The sequence below is a fragment of the Zingiber officinale genome, chromosome 7A (assembly GCF_018446385.1).
Source record: "Zingiber officinale cultivar Zhangliang chromosome 7A, Zo_v1.1, whole genome shotgun sequence".
NCBI lineage: Eukaryota > Viridiplantae > Streptophyta > Magnoliopsida > Zingiberales > Zingiberaceae > Zingiber > Zingiber officinale.
The window spans coordinates 130,266,771-130,279,429 of NC_055998.1; the positions used below are offsets into that span (position 1 = coordinate 130,266,771).

The window sequence follows — 12,659 nt, forward strand, 5'->3', positions numbered from 1 at the left end:
TTAAGCTAGGGTCAAAAATAGATATAAAAATTAAGACAAACTTAATTTTCAATTTAGTGCAAAAGGATAGAAACATAAATTTGCAATTTTCAATTTTCTACCTCCCCTAGACTTATACTCTTTCTTCTCCCCCATTGATCACAAAAAATGGGGTTCCAAGAAAAACAATCTAAGGGTTTAGAAAAGAATATAAAAAAATCTAAGTTTTTAAGAAGTTCAGAAAATATTTCTAAGTAATTTTGCTAAGATTTCTAGTTTTAGAAAAAAGTTTTTAGCTTATCAAAAACTGATTTTTGAGAATTTTTCTAAAAAGAATTTAAGTAAGAATTTTTCTTAAGTAAGAATTTGACTTAGGCAAAAAGTATTTTTCTAAGTATAAAAATTTTGAAAAAAAATGTTTAAAAAACTTTGAAAGCATTAATTAATTCTAATTTTAATGTTTTGACAGAAAGTTAATTAAATATTTATTTCAATATTTTGGCTTCCAGGTCATGGCGAGGTACTAGGCCTTCTTGGTTATTGGAGCAACAACCACTTCCTTAGACAAAGCCTTATAGAGAAACTTATTGTTTAATTTTCTCACTGAAAAGCGCTAATTTTAATTTTAAAACTTAGACTAAGCAAGATTTAGGAACCCAATAAAGGTTCCAGCCTACTGGATTGATTAAAAATTTCTTAGGGACATATTTTCTAGAGATATTCTTAATTTGTCCCGGGTGATATCTATAATACCAATTTAAAATTTTAAACTTTCTAGAATTAGATGAGCATGCATGGTTTTTCAAATTTTCTACTTGAATTTTCAAATCATTATTTTCAAGTTTCAATTTTTCATTTTCCAATTTTGATTTATCTAATTCTTCTAGAGGGCAAGACTTAGCTAAAATTATTTTTAAATTTTTTATTTCTTTTTCTAATTTACAGCAGTCTTTAGTTAATAACTTAACAAATTTATAAAGTTTATCGGGAGGAAGAGAACGTACCTGATTTACCTTATCGAGTTCATTTTCCGTGTCTCTCCCTGAACTGCTGCTTTCTTATGACGAAGCTCCCCCTTCATCGATGCTCTCGATGCTCATTTCGGAAGAGCTTGACTCGCAGTCGTCGTCTTGATGACTTGCCATTAGAGCAAGTCCGGAGAATGCCTCGACTTCCGACTCCGACGACGTATCGTCCCACGTCGCCTTTAGGGCTTTTCGCTTTTGGATAGACTTCTTACCCTTTTCCTTATTCTTGTTCTTCAGCTTGGGGCAATTGTCCTTGACGTGCCCTTCTTCGTCGCAGTGGTAGCAGCGGATCGTCCTTTTCTTCTTCCCCTGCAGATGGTTAGTAGATCTGGATTTACAAAGTTTCTTGAATCTTCTTACCATCATTACCATTTCCTCGTCGTCGAGAGAAGATTCCGACTCAGGTTCGTCTCTCGAAGCTTTGAGGGCGACGTTGTTCTTGGGCTCCTTCATTCCTGCACATCTTGACTCATGCACTTCAAATGTTGAAAAAAATTCTTCTAATGAAATTTTTTCTAAGTCCTTCGAAATATAAAAAGCATCTACTAGTGATGCCCATTTTGAATTTCTTGGAAATGAATTTAAGGCGTACCTGAGCGAATCTCGGTTACTTACCTTTTCTCCGAGATTCGTGAGTCCGATGATGATTTCTTTTATTCCGGAGTGCAGATGTACGACTGTCTCGTCTTCCCCAAGTTGCAGGCTGGTAAGCTGATTGCGAAGCAGATCTCGTCTAGCTAGTTTGGCTTCGGACGTACCTTCGTGCAGCTCGAGGAACTTCTCCCAAAGTTCCTTTGTGGAGTTGTATTTACCGATCCTGTTGACTTCTTGAGGCGGAAGAACGCTTAGCAGATGGTACTATGCTTTGCCGTTCGCCACGAAGTCAGCCTGCTCCTTTTTTGTCCATTTGTCTATTTCCTTGTCCTCTGGAGCTTCAAAACCAAATTTCATTGTTAAAAATAGTTCAATATCTGTTGTAAGAAATACCTGCATCAATTTTTTCCATGTAGCGAAGTCCCCTTCGTATTTCGGTGGGTGGATGCTTGGTCCGGCCATGACGTTGCTTCATTCGGCGGTTAGTCCTCCTGAAGCGCCTCGGATCTGATACCACTTGTAGGACCGTTGGGCCGGCTAGAAGGGGGGGTTGAATAGCCCTGCAAGAATCAAAATGCAAACAACCCTTCTCGAACTCTTAAACTAACACTTGTATAAAATTAGCTAAGCAGAAATACAAGAAAGAAACGAGGCACCGTGTTTGACTTGGTTACAACCAGGGAGGTTGTTAATCCAAGGAAAGTGATCACACTAAAAACTCGTTCGGGCGGAGAAGTCTCTTACACCGGTGAAAGCACAAAAACAGAAGCTAAACTAGAACAGTGAGCGCACAAATGTTTGGAATGCTAATTACTGAGTTGATGAAAAAGCTTCTGGACCAAGACTATATTTATAGCCTTGGTCGGGGCGCCTGGAAGGGTTCCGGGTACCCTGGGGGGATAAAACTTTATCTCCCAACGTTCAGATTGCGTAAATCGCGATCTTGGTCAAAATCAGGGTCCGGGCGCCCGGAAGGGTTCCGGGCGCCCCGGAGCCCAAAGTCAACAGCCATTGACTTTTTCGTCCGGGACCTCTTCTCTGGTTTAGTCCCGCCTCGGTCCGGTTCTTCTCCTCCGGATCCGCTCACTTGGGTGATCTCTGCCATCCGGAAAAGGGCTCACCCGAACCCAACTTCCGGTCTTCTCGAGCGTGCTTCCCTCCGGCTTCTCGTCCCTCGGAATTGCCGTGTGTTTCCTTCTCGTCCGCCAGCGTACTCATCCGCAGTCTTTGTCCCTCGGTCGTCGACCTTCTCGCTAGCTGCGTCTCTTGCTCCCCGAGCAATCTTCCGCTCCAGCTTTCGTCCCTCGGAACCACCGCGCGCTTCCTTCCGCAGCACCTCATCCCTCGGACTGCCGTCCTTCTCGCTAGCTGCGTCTTCCGCTCGACTACCTGTGTTCCTAAGCTCCTGCACACTTAGACACAAGGTTAAATACACACAGGACCTAACTTAACTTGTTGTTCACACCAAAATAACCTTGGGGTTCCAACACTTTTGGGGTTTAGTTGTATTCAAGTTAAATTAGATTTTTGATTGGAACCAATTCTAGAATGCACACACATACTAGTTATCCTTGGAAAAATACGACTTGGGACTTCTTACTACACGCATTTTCTTTAGCTTAAATGGGTTCCAATCTTTATTAATTTGGGGTGCCTTGTGACATGCAAAAAGGCCGACATCAGTCATCCTCTTATCAATCTTTGTGTTTCTTGTTCTCTAAGTAGACACACTTAATCAAATAAACTCAATATCTCATATTGACTCATTTGAGTATGGTTATGCATTCTTGTGTCCTACTAATCAAAGGGTCCACAGATATTGCTTCCGTCATATGAAAGGGATAGAACTCATCTACATCACTTGCATTCCTCCGCATAACTTATTACATACCCAGTAATTGACTTTATAGTTCACCCTGTTACAGGTGACGTTTGTCGATACCAAAGTACACAACTCTTTATATAGGAAACTGTAGTGACTTCATGTCTAAAAACTATTCATACTAATAATTACTGTGAAAATATTTATGACACTCCTATAACGATCCATGAAACATCTAATAGCAGATCAATTCAGTACATGTTCTCTAATATTTACACATGTGTCAACGTGATATCTCATATGATCATATTCATGACTTGTGAGATTAAGTCATCAATTGACCTACATGCTAATCTCAACGCATTAATATTATCCTTGCATATTAATACTTAACTAGGAATAGTTAAGAGTAGCGTTCTATATATCTACAATATTCCACTATCAATTCAATCAATTAATATGTTATAGACTAGAACCTCCTACTTAAGGATATTATTATACTTATTCATTCGGGACTAGACTGAAATAAATATAATAACCAACTTTATCTTTTATTAATTAGTGAAATATAATTAAAAAATATCTTTATTAATTATTTTATAATTGATACTAGGACTAATTCTAATAAGATTTTATGTCTCATTTGATATTGTCTCAACCATTAGACCCCGTTTTGCTTTTCTTGAATATTCTATGCCGGCTTCTTATTTCAAGGAGACCAAACTTACTAATCAGTAGGTGCATTTTTTAAATATTTTGAAACCATGTATGATGGGATTGAACTTTTGATATATCTGTTTGAATGCTTGACATTTAGTTTGGTTTTGGAATAGATGATGATTGTGATGTTGATGACAAATGGTATATAAATATTGTAAATGTATGTACAGTTTCAATAAAAATTAAAGCTTGATTGGGGGTACAGATTCAATAAATAGACGCGGATATAATAAATTTTCATCGTAAATTTAATCACCGATGTAAAAATTCTCCGTCACTAATTTGTGATTGATTTTTTAAAAGTGATCTCTAATTTAAAGATCGAATAATAAATTTTTGTTGCTAATTTAGTGACTGATATATTAAAAATTATCATTAACGTAGAGATCGAACTGCATATTTTTATTCTTTAAATTTAACGATCAATTTTAATTCGGTCTCTAAGTCTCTAAATTGATCATCTATTATATACAGTCACTGAAAATTAGCGACTAAGAAAATAAAGAATGATCCTTTCGGTCGTTAATTTGTCATTAAATATCGAATTTCTTGTGATTTATGTCAGTCGTCAAGTTATCACAACAACGCTAGGTAAGCTAAACCTTGCAAATTAGTATTTTAAGGTCGAGATGAAGGTGAGATCTTTTTTCTTAAGATAATATAATCTCACTGATGTTTACGATCGATTGACAATTTTCTTCCAAAATATAATAACTTAGGATTCAAAATAGGAGCATTCCAAATTTCAAATCTCGACAAATTTTTGAAGTCTTAGAACTCTTTAAAGAGGAGAGAGGAGTGAAGAATTCATGTAGGAAATTTACAATTTGAGTGGTGAATCGAGGAGAAGGAATAGAGTTCTTTTTAGGGGTGGAGGATTTCTCCCAAAGATGCTAAAGACACTTTTAATTAATTATTCTCTTTAATTAATCAGGTCGAGTTAATATTTTCATTCGATCATTCTAAACTAACCCTTTATCACTCAAATAATGTTAAATATTAATTTCTTAATCACTCAAAAAAATTAATTTATGATGATCTACCCTTAAAATAGTCATTATGTCCCTATCAATTTGGTTATGAAAATAATTTTCCAAACATTTTTATTGATCCATTACAATTGCTATCCTTCCCTTTACTATGGCGATCAATTTTCTGTCAACATTTTATATTTGTAAATGAAATATTTGTTCACCCCTCAGTCATTTTTTTAGAATAAGAAAATATTACTTGCAGTCATTCATGGATCACATGCAATTGTTTACTTCAGTTTTTCCAACGTATTGTCCATACCATCAATTAGTCTCTCGTTACTAGTAATGGGTGAATCTATCATCCTGGTGGTTCTATACGGTCGGTGTTATGATCATTTGTGAAAAAGTAAATCAGGAAGTTATAGTTGGTCAGTGCGGGGAGAAATTTTTTTTTCTCGACTTTATCGATATTCAAATCCTTATCATATGGGAGTAACGTAACTGATCTGCCCTGCACTAACCAACTCAATCATGCCCCAGGACCAATTAGTCTCTCATATGAAACCTCCTTCTGAGTCATGAAAACTTAAGAAAATCACTTGCAAATGACGAGCTTCAAAATATTACAAACACTTTAATGTCTTTAAAACTCCGAAGGATATTTTAGAAGATAAACTTTCAGTGGAAAAATCAATCTATCTCTTACTACATAGAGTTTTATTATTCTTAAAGATCGAGTGATTCAATGACGACCACAAAAAAATGTTAATTCAAGATTCTTTAATGTAAGAGTTTAGGGTTAATAATATGATCATAACAGGTAAATAAATCATAATTCTGTATGCTATCTTGAATGCTTTTGGCAACATAATGTTTTATTTTCAGCTTCATCTTAGCAGTAATCTTTTTGGGTCAATAATTTATTTGGTAAGCTTCCTTAAATCTCTCTCTTTCTCTCTTTTTTTATCAACTCCATCTGAAATCATTCAGGTCCAGTTCTTTACAACTTGATGAACCCTCACTACCATGATGGATGTTTAGTTCTAGTTCAGTTTTAAGACATGGCAACCCAAACTCTTCTAATTGCTTTTTACTACCTTTATCCAGAGTTGGTCTCTTGCTTTTTGGGTGTTCAAGAAATTTTTCTTCATCACTTTCCTCTTTCTCTACCTCAGCTTCATCTTTGCATCGAGGTCTAGCACTCGATTGCGCAATGTCTGAATCTCTTAGCATTGATGCAGTAAAAGGCTTCTTCTGCTCATGCTCATTCAAATCACTGTACCATGATGATAGAGGAAAATCTTGATGATATGGTCTTAATGCCATTCTAGTAGCAAGTGCCTCTTTCTCCTTTTGTAGTCCGTCGGATGAGGCTAAGGAAGGACCTACTCGAACCGAGTTACTGAAATATCCATTCGAGACTGTAGAGGCCAGATCAGAGAGGTTTCGGTTTGTGATCGTCTCCTGGGCCTTCTCCAGCACTGACTGCAAATATTTTCCTTGAGCCTCGATCCGCAATTGCAAATGTCGTTGCACCTTCACAGAAATGTCATTTGTCAACATGTATGATCCAATGAAACAGCAATGTGTTTAAGATGTTTTGCTACTACTCTTTCTTGTTTTACAGGATGCTATAACCAAGCAAATGAGTAGTCGTTCGATATGTTTGGATTGGCAAATTACCTCAACTTGTTCATGTAACTGCCTCTGTACTTCAATTTGCATTTTCAGTGCCTCATCTATCTGCATGGATCTGTGCTCAATGCACCATCAGCAAATGATTATCCTGTGTATTGAAATAGCAAACTCATTAAGGATTAGTTGTCTACATACTTGTTCGATGGCGTTGCAATGTTCATCAAAGATTCGTTGTTCTCCGGTGCCCTCTCTTGTACTAGTGCACTGCCGATCACTGCTGATTAAAATAAATCACCATTTAGCCTATACATTATGCAGAATTTTGGACCATGAACATAAACTTCAGCTGCTCTCCTTACCATTTTTGTTGCTTTCATTAATTATTTGAGTGTTTTTGCCAAGTCTGTACTTCTAGTGGACAAACAAAAGCAGGTTAGTGAATGCGATAATCACAAACAGATCGAAAAACAGTGAGTTAGTACCTGAAGATGACTTTTTAGATGGTACAAAGTTAGTCCTGGAATCCCCATTACTCTCATGATTGTTTTTGGAGTAGCCTCTGCAAGATGTAGTCTTCTTATGTAACTCATTAAGATCGATCATTTAGAGACAACAGCGACTGTTCTATACTCACTGTCGGCTCCTCCGAGTTGGTTCACTGCTTCTATAAACCTCTTGTGGAGCTCTGCATTCCATTTAAGCCGAGGCTTTACGTCGGTTGAGAGAACTAAGCCTGAATCTTCTGAAGCACTTCCTCTTTGTAGAAACAAATGCCTCTCTGGGGAAAATGCTGTCACAGAAGATAGGAGGCTGTTGTTTCCTTGATGAGGCTGGTGCTGATACATCTGCTTCAGAAAATTATACAGACATGTTGGATCGAGTAGACCGTTCTAAGACAAACAAATATATTTCTTACCTTTTTTCACTGGTTAGCTTCTTGCGCTGTTCGGTATACTTGAATTCCAAGGCATCCTCAACTAGAACATCATGTGTGCTCTTGTTGTCTAGGAAGGTGCTCAAATTCTCTTCAGCTCCCTTGATGATGAGGAAGGACCCCAAGGGCCTCCTTATAAGCAAAAAGGAAAGGGAATTTCGAGTTGTTCGGGCAGAACAGTCAAGTGCAATCTAATCTGCACAGCTTGAAAAGTGGGTGTCCATCAAATCCATTCGGCAAATTGTTTTTGCACTTAAAAGTATTGTTATGGTCCTTGGACAAACCATATGATTTCGATACCGTATCATGCTTACACTCGGTGTGCTTCGGTGCGTGCCAAGTCACACTTGGATGAACTTGAATGAGCTTCGCTATTTTAACTGCTATTTTAACTTCATTTAGTTCATTTGCTTCTAAAAATAAGAACATAACAATTAGATAGCCAACAAGGCGTAAAGATGTATCAAAAACTAGTCAAATTATCATTAGTAGAATTCATCTAGGCCGACTAGAACTTCGGTTTCATAACATACAAAAGTAACTAATCCTATTAATAGAAAATTATCCATGAAGAAGCTGATTGCTGATTTCTCGAGAACTTGGAACTTCCTTTATTCCCAGCCAATCAATAGCTAATAAGGAGTTCGAAAAGAGCATCTTATATGGTTGGTTATGATTTTTCTTCTTCTTCTTTTTTTTTGGATCTCATGGAAATCTTTAACATTTCATCTTTTATATAGCTAAATTGAAGAGTTTTATAGGTATTTTGATAGGAGGAGGTTGAAAGCTCAATTTTGACTGTTGCATCCAGAACCAGAACTGGATTCTTACTTTCCATAAAGAACAGAAAACTCTACTGTGCACAATTCCCCTATGTGCCTTTCATATAGTGAGTAGGGGAATCCGGCATAAGAACTCGATTCCCATCTATCTCCACTTAGTTTGGTACTTATTCAGTTATCCCAAAGAAAGAAAAGACCGGGAATCTGGAAAGTGTTCATTAGCAGTTAACCATAAACTGAATCAATTGTTCAGCAGATGAACTTGAGTCCCTATGGTTTCTGATGCAAGACATTACCTCTGGCTATCAGAACAGGTCGATTGTATTGCAATTCTGATTCACTAATGGAATCACAGTTTTGTGGTTGCGAATTGGAAGTCTTTTAGCTTTATCTTTCTTTCTTGCTTTGCATCTTTGCATATCCTCCAATCACTTCTTTTCGAAAAGCTGGCCTGCTTTTTTTCTCCTTTGGTGCATTTGCTTACCAAGTTAATGGTGGTGTTTGAATTTGTAAGAGTGCAAATCCCATATCTGAAATTTCTTCATGTCGAAATCCATGGGTTGTTTTAGATAGCGAAATAGGAGCCAGCGATATCAATTCTAATGACTTGATCGAGTTTATATTCAAATCGAAATTGATAATTTTAATTAGAATGCAAATTAACATTAGACGATAAACCGACCATTTGCATTTCTATGAGAAATATTTTTCTTAATCAAATGTTCCTTTTAGTATTGTAAAAAATGATTCATCATCCAACACCGTAGATAAACAAAAGGTGAACGGCAATTTATCAAAGTCCACACTCAACCTTGTAAATTGATCCAAAGACGCACTGTACTTTTTATATTAGGTCAAATCATTGGACCTAATATGAAATCATATCAGACCCAATGTAAACTCAATTTGAATGACTTTATGTTTTAGTTGGTTTTCCCGATAACATTTCAACAGTTTTAGAAACACCAAAATATACAATCGACAGTACTATTAGACTCTTTGCAACCTCAAAAATTCACAGAACTTTAAATGGATCTAATCTTAGATCAAAATTCATTGATAGATCTAGAGACTTTAAATTTGATCCATTTCAGATCCTTTGGATTTATGAGACGGTAAGGAGTTTAATGGTACTATCTATTGCATATTTCGACTTCTTTAAAGATGTTAAAATATTATAAAAAAAATACGTTAAACTCTAGCCTCATTTTGCTTGCATGTATGCATCATAAAGAGGGAGGAAAGAGAAGAAAGGTTCCGTGGATACAAGAGAGGAAAGAAAAAAAGAAATTGTATGTATAGAAAAGAAGAAAGAGAATAGAGAAACAATGAAAGGATAGAACGGGAAGAATAAAAAATTAAGTGTGTTTTTTGATAAATATCTAAGTATAATACGTCTTTTAATCAATCTGTAAATCTAAAAACAAATAAGTAGGTTAAGATGAACTAAAATTATTGGATTGTCAACTATTTCCATCGCACTTGTAGTCGCATGTCGCCCACCCCCAGCCCAATGCCTCGCTCATCCACACCGTTGCCACTATCACACCACTAAAATCGCCATGGTGCCTGTTGGGGTAGTTTAGTTCCATCGAGTCATCTTCTTCCTCAAAGAGGTTCATCGCCGGCGCGTCATTATTGGACCTCCAACTCAAGCATCCTCCGTCCAATTCCTGATAATGCGATACCTACTAGTGTCAACTCGAGTTCTCCGCAAATTGGTCGGTCTTGTTCGATCCAACCACAACAATCGTGATAGAGGATTCAAAGGGGGTCGTGTTACAATGTTGTATTCACTTCCCTCCCTCCGCCAATTCATGACCATGAAATACTTGTTAGTGTCAACTCTGATTCTCCACCTTCTTGTCTTCTTCGATCTAACCATGGCCTCCGAGCAAGCACGAACTGTGATGATCATGACGGAGCTAGTGTGTTTCAAGGTGGAGAGTAACTAGGACTTGTACTTAGCTCTCTCGTCTTACTTGCCCAACAAGTGAAAAACGGACTACTGAATTACAAGTCTACCGAGTTTACTTGCATCCACTTGCAGTCAATATTGTTAGCATTTGAACAGATGAAAAAGGCGAGTTAGGATCGAAGCACGGCCAAGTTATTCTTCCATCGTTCAAATAGCGAACAAAACAATATTTACAACAAACCACATGTCACTCATGAAACAACAGCAGAATGAATCAACATTTTTCAGCTTGCATCAGGATGAGAGTTACCTCCGGTGGTGGGCTGCGAGGAAGAGGATGGTTGTGTTGAGGAAGAATTTCCACTCCGGTGAGACCCCAGCAAAGAGAACAAGCCATTGAATGGCCAAGGAACGGGTAACCAGGAACCCCTCTCGCTCCCTCCATCGCTGCTGTCGCTACTACCACCACCACTATCACGAAGCTCCTCCCGATTAGCAGCATCTGAGACCTTTGACTCCTCTGTAGGCACCTGAAAACGGCAAACCGGACAGGAACTGTGGAGCTCAAGCCATGGCAGGATGCAATTGCCATGGAACTTATGCTTGCAAGGCATCTCCTTGGCCTTAGTGCCGATTTCAAAATCATCCAAGCAAATTGAGCAGCTCAGGTTCTCTGTAATCTTTATGGTGGGCATTGCCTCCACTGCTGATTTATGAGCAGGTGGAGTGCCATGAAAATTTGGATCGCTCTCGGCCAAATGCTGCAGGAGGAGATCTAGGCCTGGTCCGAAGAATGAATCTCTCAATGAGACACCGCTGTTGCTGCTGTTCGAGCTCTGTCCTCGTGCATTATTCGCGTCTAGAGAGCCCTCCATGGCATTGTTGATGAGATCCATAAGCAACTGTGTCCGGTCCCTGTCCCTCTCCCTATCATTCTCATCTCCATCAGAATCCAATCCATTGCCCTCCCTAAGGGCACGGAGCATCTGTAGAATGGCTGGGCTCCGTCTCCGCCGCCGGTTACTAGCAGCTTCCGAGTCATGTCCCCGGCCAGAGTTGCCCTCTTCTTCTTCACGGCGGAGACGGCGGCGCCTCAAGGAGCTACCACTGAGCATTTCAAGCAAGATGGGAGCCCAGAGAGAGAGGTCCCTGTTCAATTCTAGGTCAGGAGATGTGGCTGCTTCTCCTCCCCCATTCATCTCCTCCACAAATCCACTGTTGCAGATTGGGCATTCGATCTCGGCTCCCATGATCGGACTCACCATTCTTGAGCACATGTGGCACCAATATCTTGCAGCTAGATATTCATCCATTGATTCTGCCTACTCGTTTCACCCTGTTGAATCTACAAATAATCGCAATCAAAGAACCCTATGAACATTACTCTACAAGGACTACAAAGCCATGTCCTTCTCTAGCACACCAAAAATAAAAAATAAAAATAAAAAAATAAAAACAAAAACTCGTCGATTCTAGGGTTAAAAAACGATTTTGGATGGCTAAGAAAAAGGAATGCCCAATTTAGGTAACTCTCCCACAAGACGAAGAACATATCAGAGAGAAACAATAGATCTGCTATCAAATATCCTCAATCTCCTTAAGAAAAAAAAAATACAGAGAAAAAAAGTAGGATTTCCAATTTCCATAATGAAGATCAATCATTGCAGCTCGAACAAAGACGATCTGATGGAATAAACACAATCATCAAGAACAAGGACGAAGAGAACCAAAGAGATTTACCAGCCTCCCCCTCCGCCGCCTCGGATTCGAGAACGAAACCCCCAAAACTTATCACACGCCATCCCAAAAATCCAACTTTTCCATAAATCTCTCAGAAAAAACTGGATTTGGAAGATATTTACAGCTGAAAACAGGTAAGATTGCATCTAAAAAAGGGGGAAGTGCTGGCAACGGAACAATCTAGAAGGGCTTAATTTCAAATCATCGAACCACCGGAAGAGGGCTCATGCACGCTAATTGCGTGCACCTGAACCTGATTAGATTACGAAATGGGTAAAGAATGGAACTTTAATCGAAGAAAATCTACCTCGGTGAAGGGAGACGAGCAGGTCTCCAGCGACAGGGTGAGAGATCGAGATCGAAGAGGGGAGGAGCGGATGGAAGATGGAAGTCAGCGAAGAAACAAGGCCGGCAATTAATTATATTCAACAAATAAATTACTATTATTATTTAAAATTTATATATTTCTTGAAGATAAGCAAGGATTAAATTTTATTTTAAATCTATTTTTTTTCTTTCCATTTTGATGT

The 12,659-nt window shown here is 38.3% G+C and overlaps 2 protein-coding genes across 8 annotated transcripts; both read right to left on the reverse strand.

Moving 5' to 3' along the window:
* Positions 1-5,962: 5,962 nt before the first annotated feature.
* Positions 5,963-7,833, reverse strand: LOC122002558 (myb-related protein 1-like). 5 transcript variants are annotated; one of them, XM_042557765.1, is made up of 7 exons: positions 7,672-7,833; positions 7,390-7,600; positions 7,238-7,314; positions 7,115-7,163; positions 6,951-7,029; positions 6,801-6,870; positions 5,963-6,653 (listed from the first exon to the last, which is right to left on the reverse strand). In XM_042557765.1, the coding sequence occupies exons 2-7, from the start codon at positions 7,598-7,600 to the stop codon at positions 6,084-6,086; spliced, it is 1,056 nt and encodes a 351-aa protein (XP_042413699.1). In that variant the 5' UTR covers positions 7,672-7,833; the 3' UTR covers positions 5,963-6,083. The 5 variants fall into 5 exon arrangements, with proteins under 5 accessions (XP_042413699.1, XP_042413698.1, XP_042413697.1 ...); XM_042557764.1 differs by having other exon boundaries at positions 6,951-7,032; XM_042557763.1 differs by having other exon boundaries at positions 7,115-7,166.
* Positions 7,834-10,559: 2,726 nt separating this feature from the next.
* Positions 10,560-12,578, reverse strand: LOC122002560 (E3 ubiquitin-protein ligase SIRP1-like). 3 transcript variants are annotated; one of them, XM_042557766.1, is made up of 2 exons: positions 12,437-12,578; positions 10,560-11,734 (listed from the first exon to the last, which is right to left on the reverse strand). In XM_042557766.1, exon 2 carries the CDS (start codon positions 11,700-11,702, stop codon positions 10,674-10,676), a length of 1,029 nt encoding a protein of 342 aa, XP_042413700.1. In that variant the 5' UTR covers positions 11,703-11,734; positions 12,437-12,578; the 3' UTR covers positions 10,560-10,673. The 3 variants fall into 3 exon arrangements, with proteins under 3 accessions (XP_042413700.1, XP_042413701.1, XP_042413702.1); XM_042557767.1 differs by having other exon boundaries at positions 10,560-11,725; positions 12,437-12,577; XM_042557768.1 differs by lacking the exon at positions 12,437-12,578 and adding an exon at positions 12,130-12,430.
* Positions 12,579-12,659: the final 81 nt, after the last annotated feature.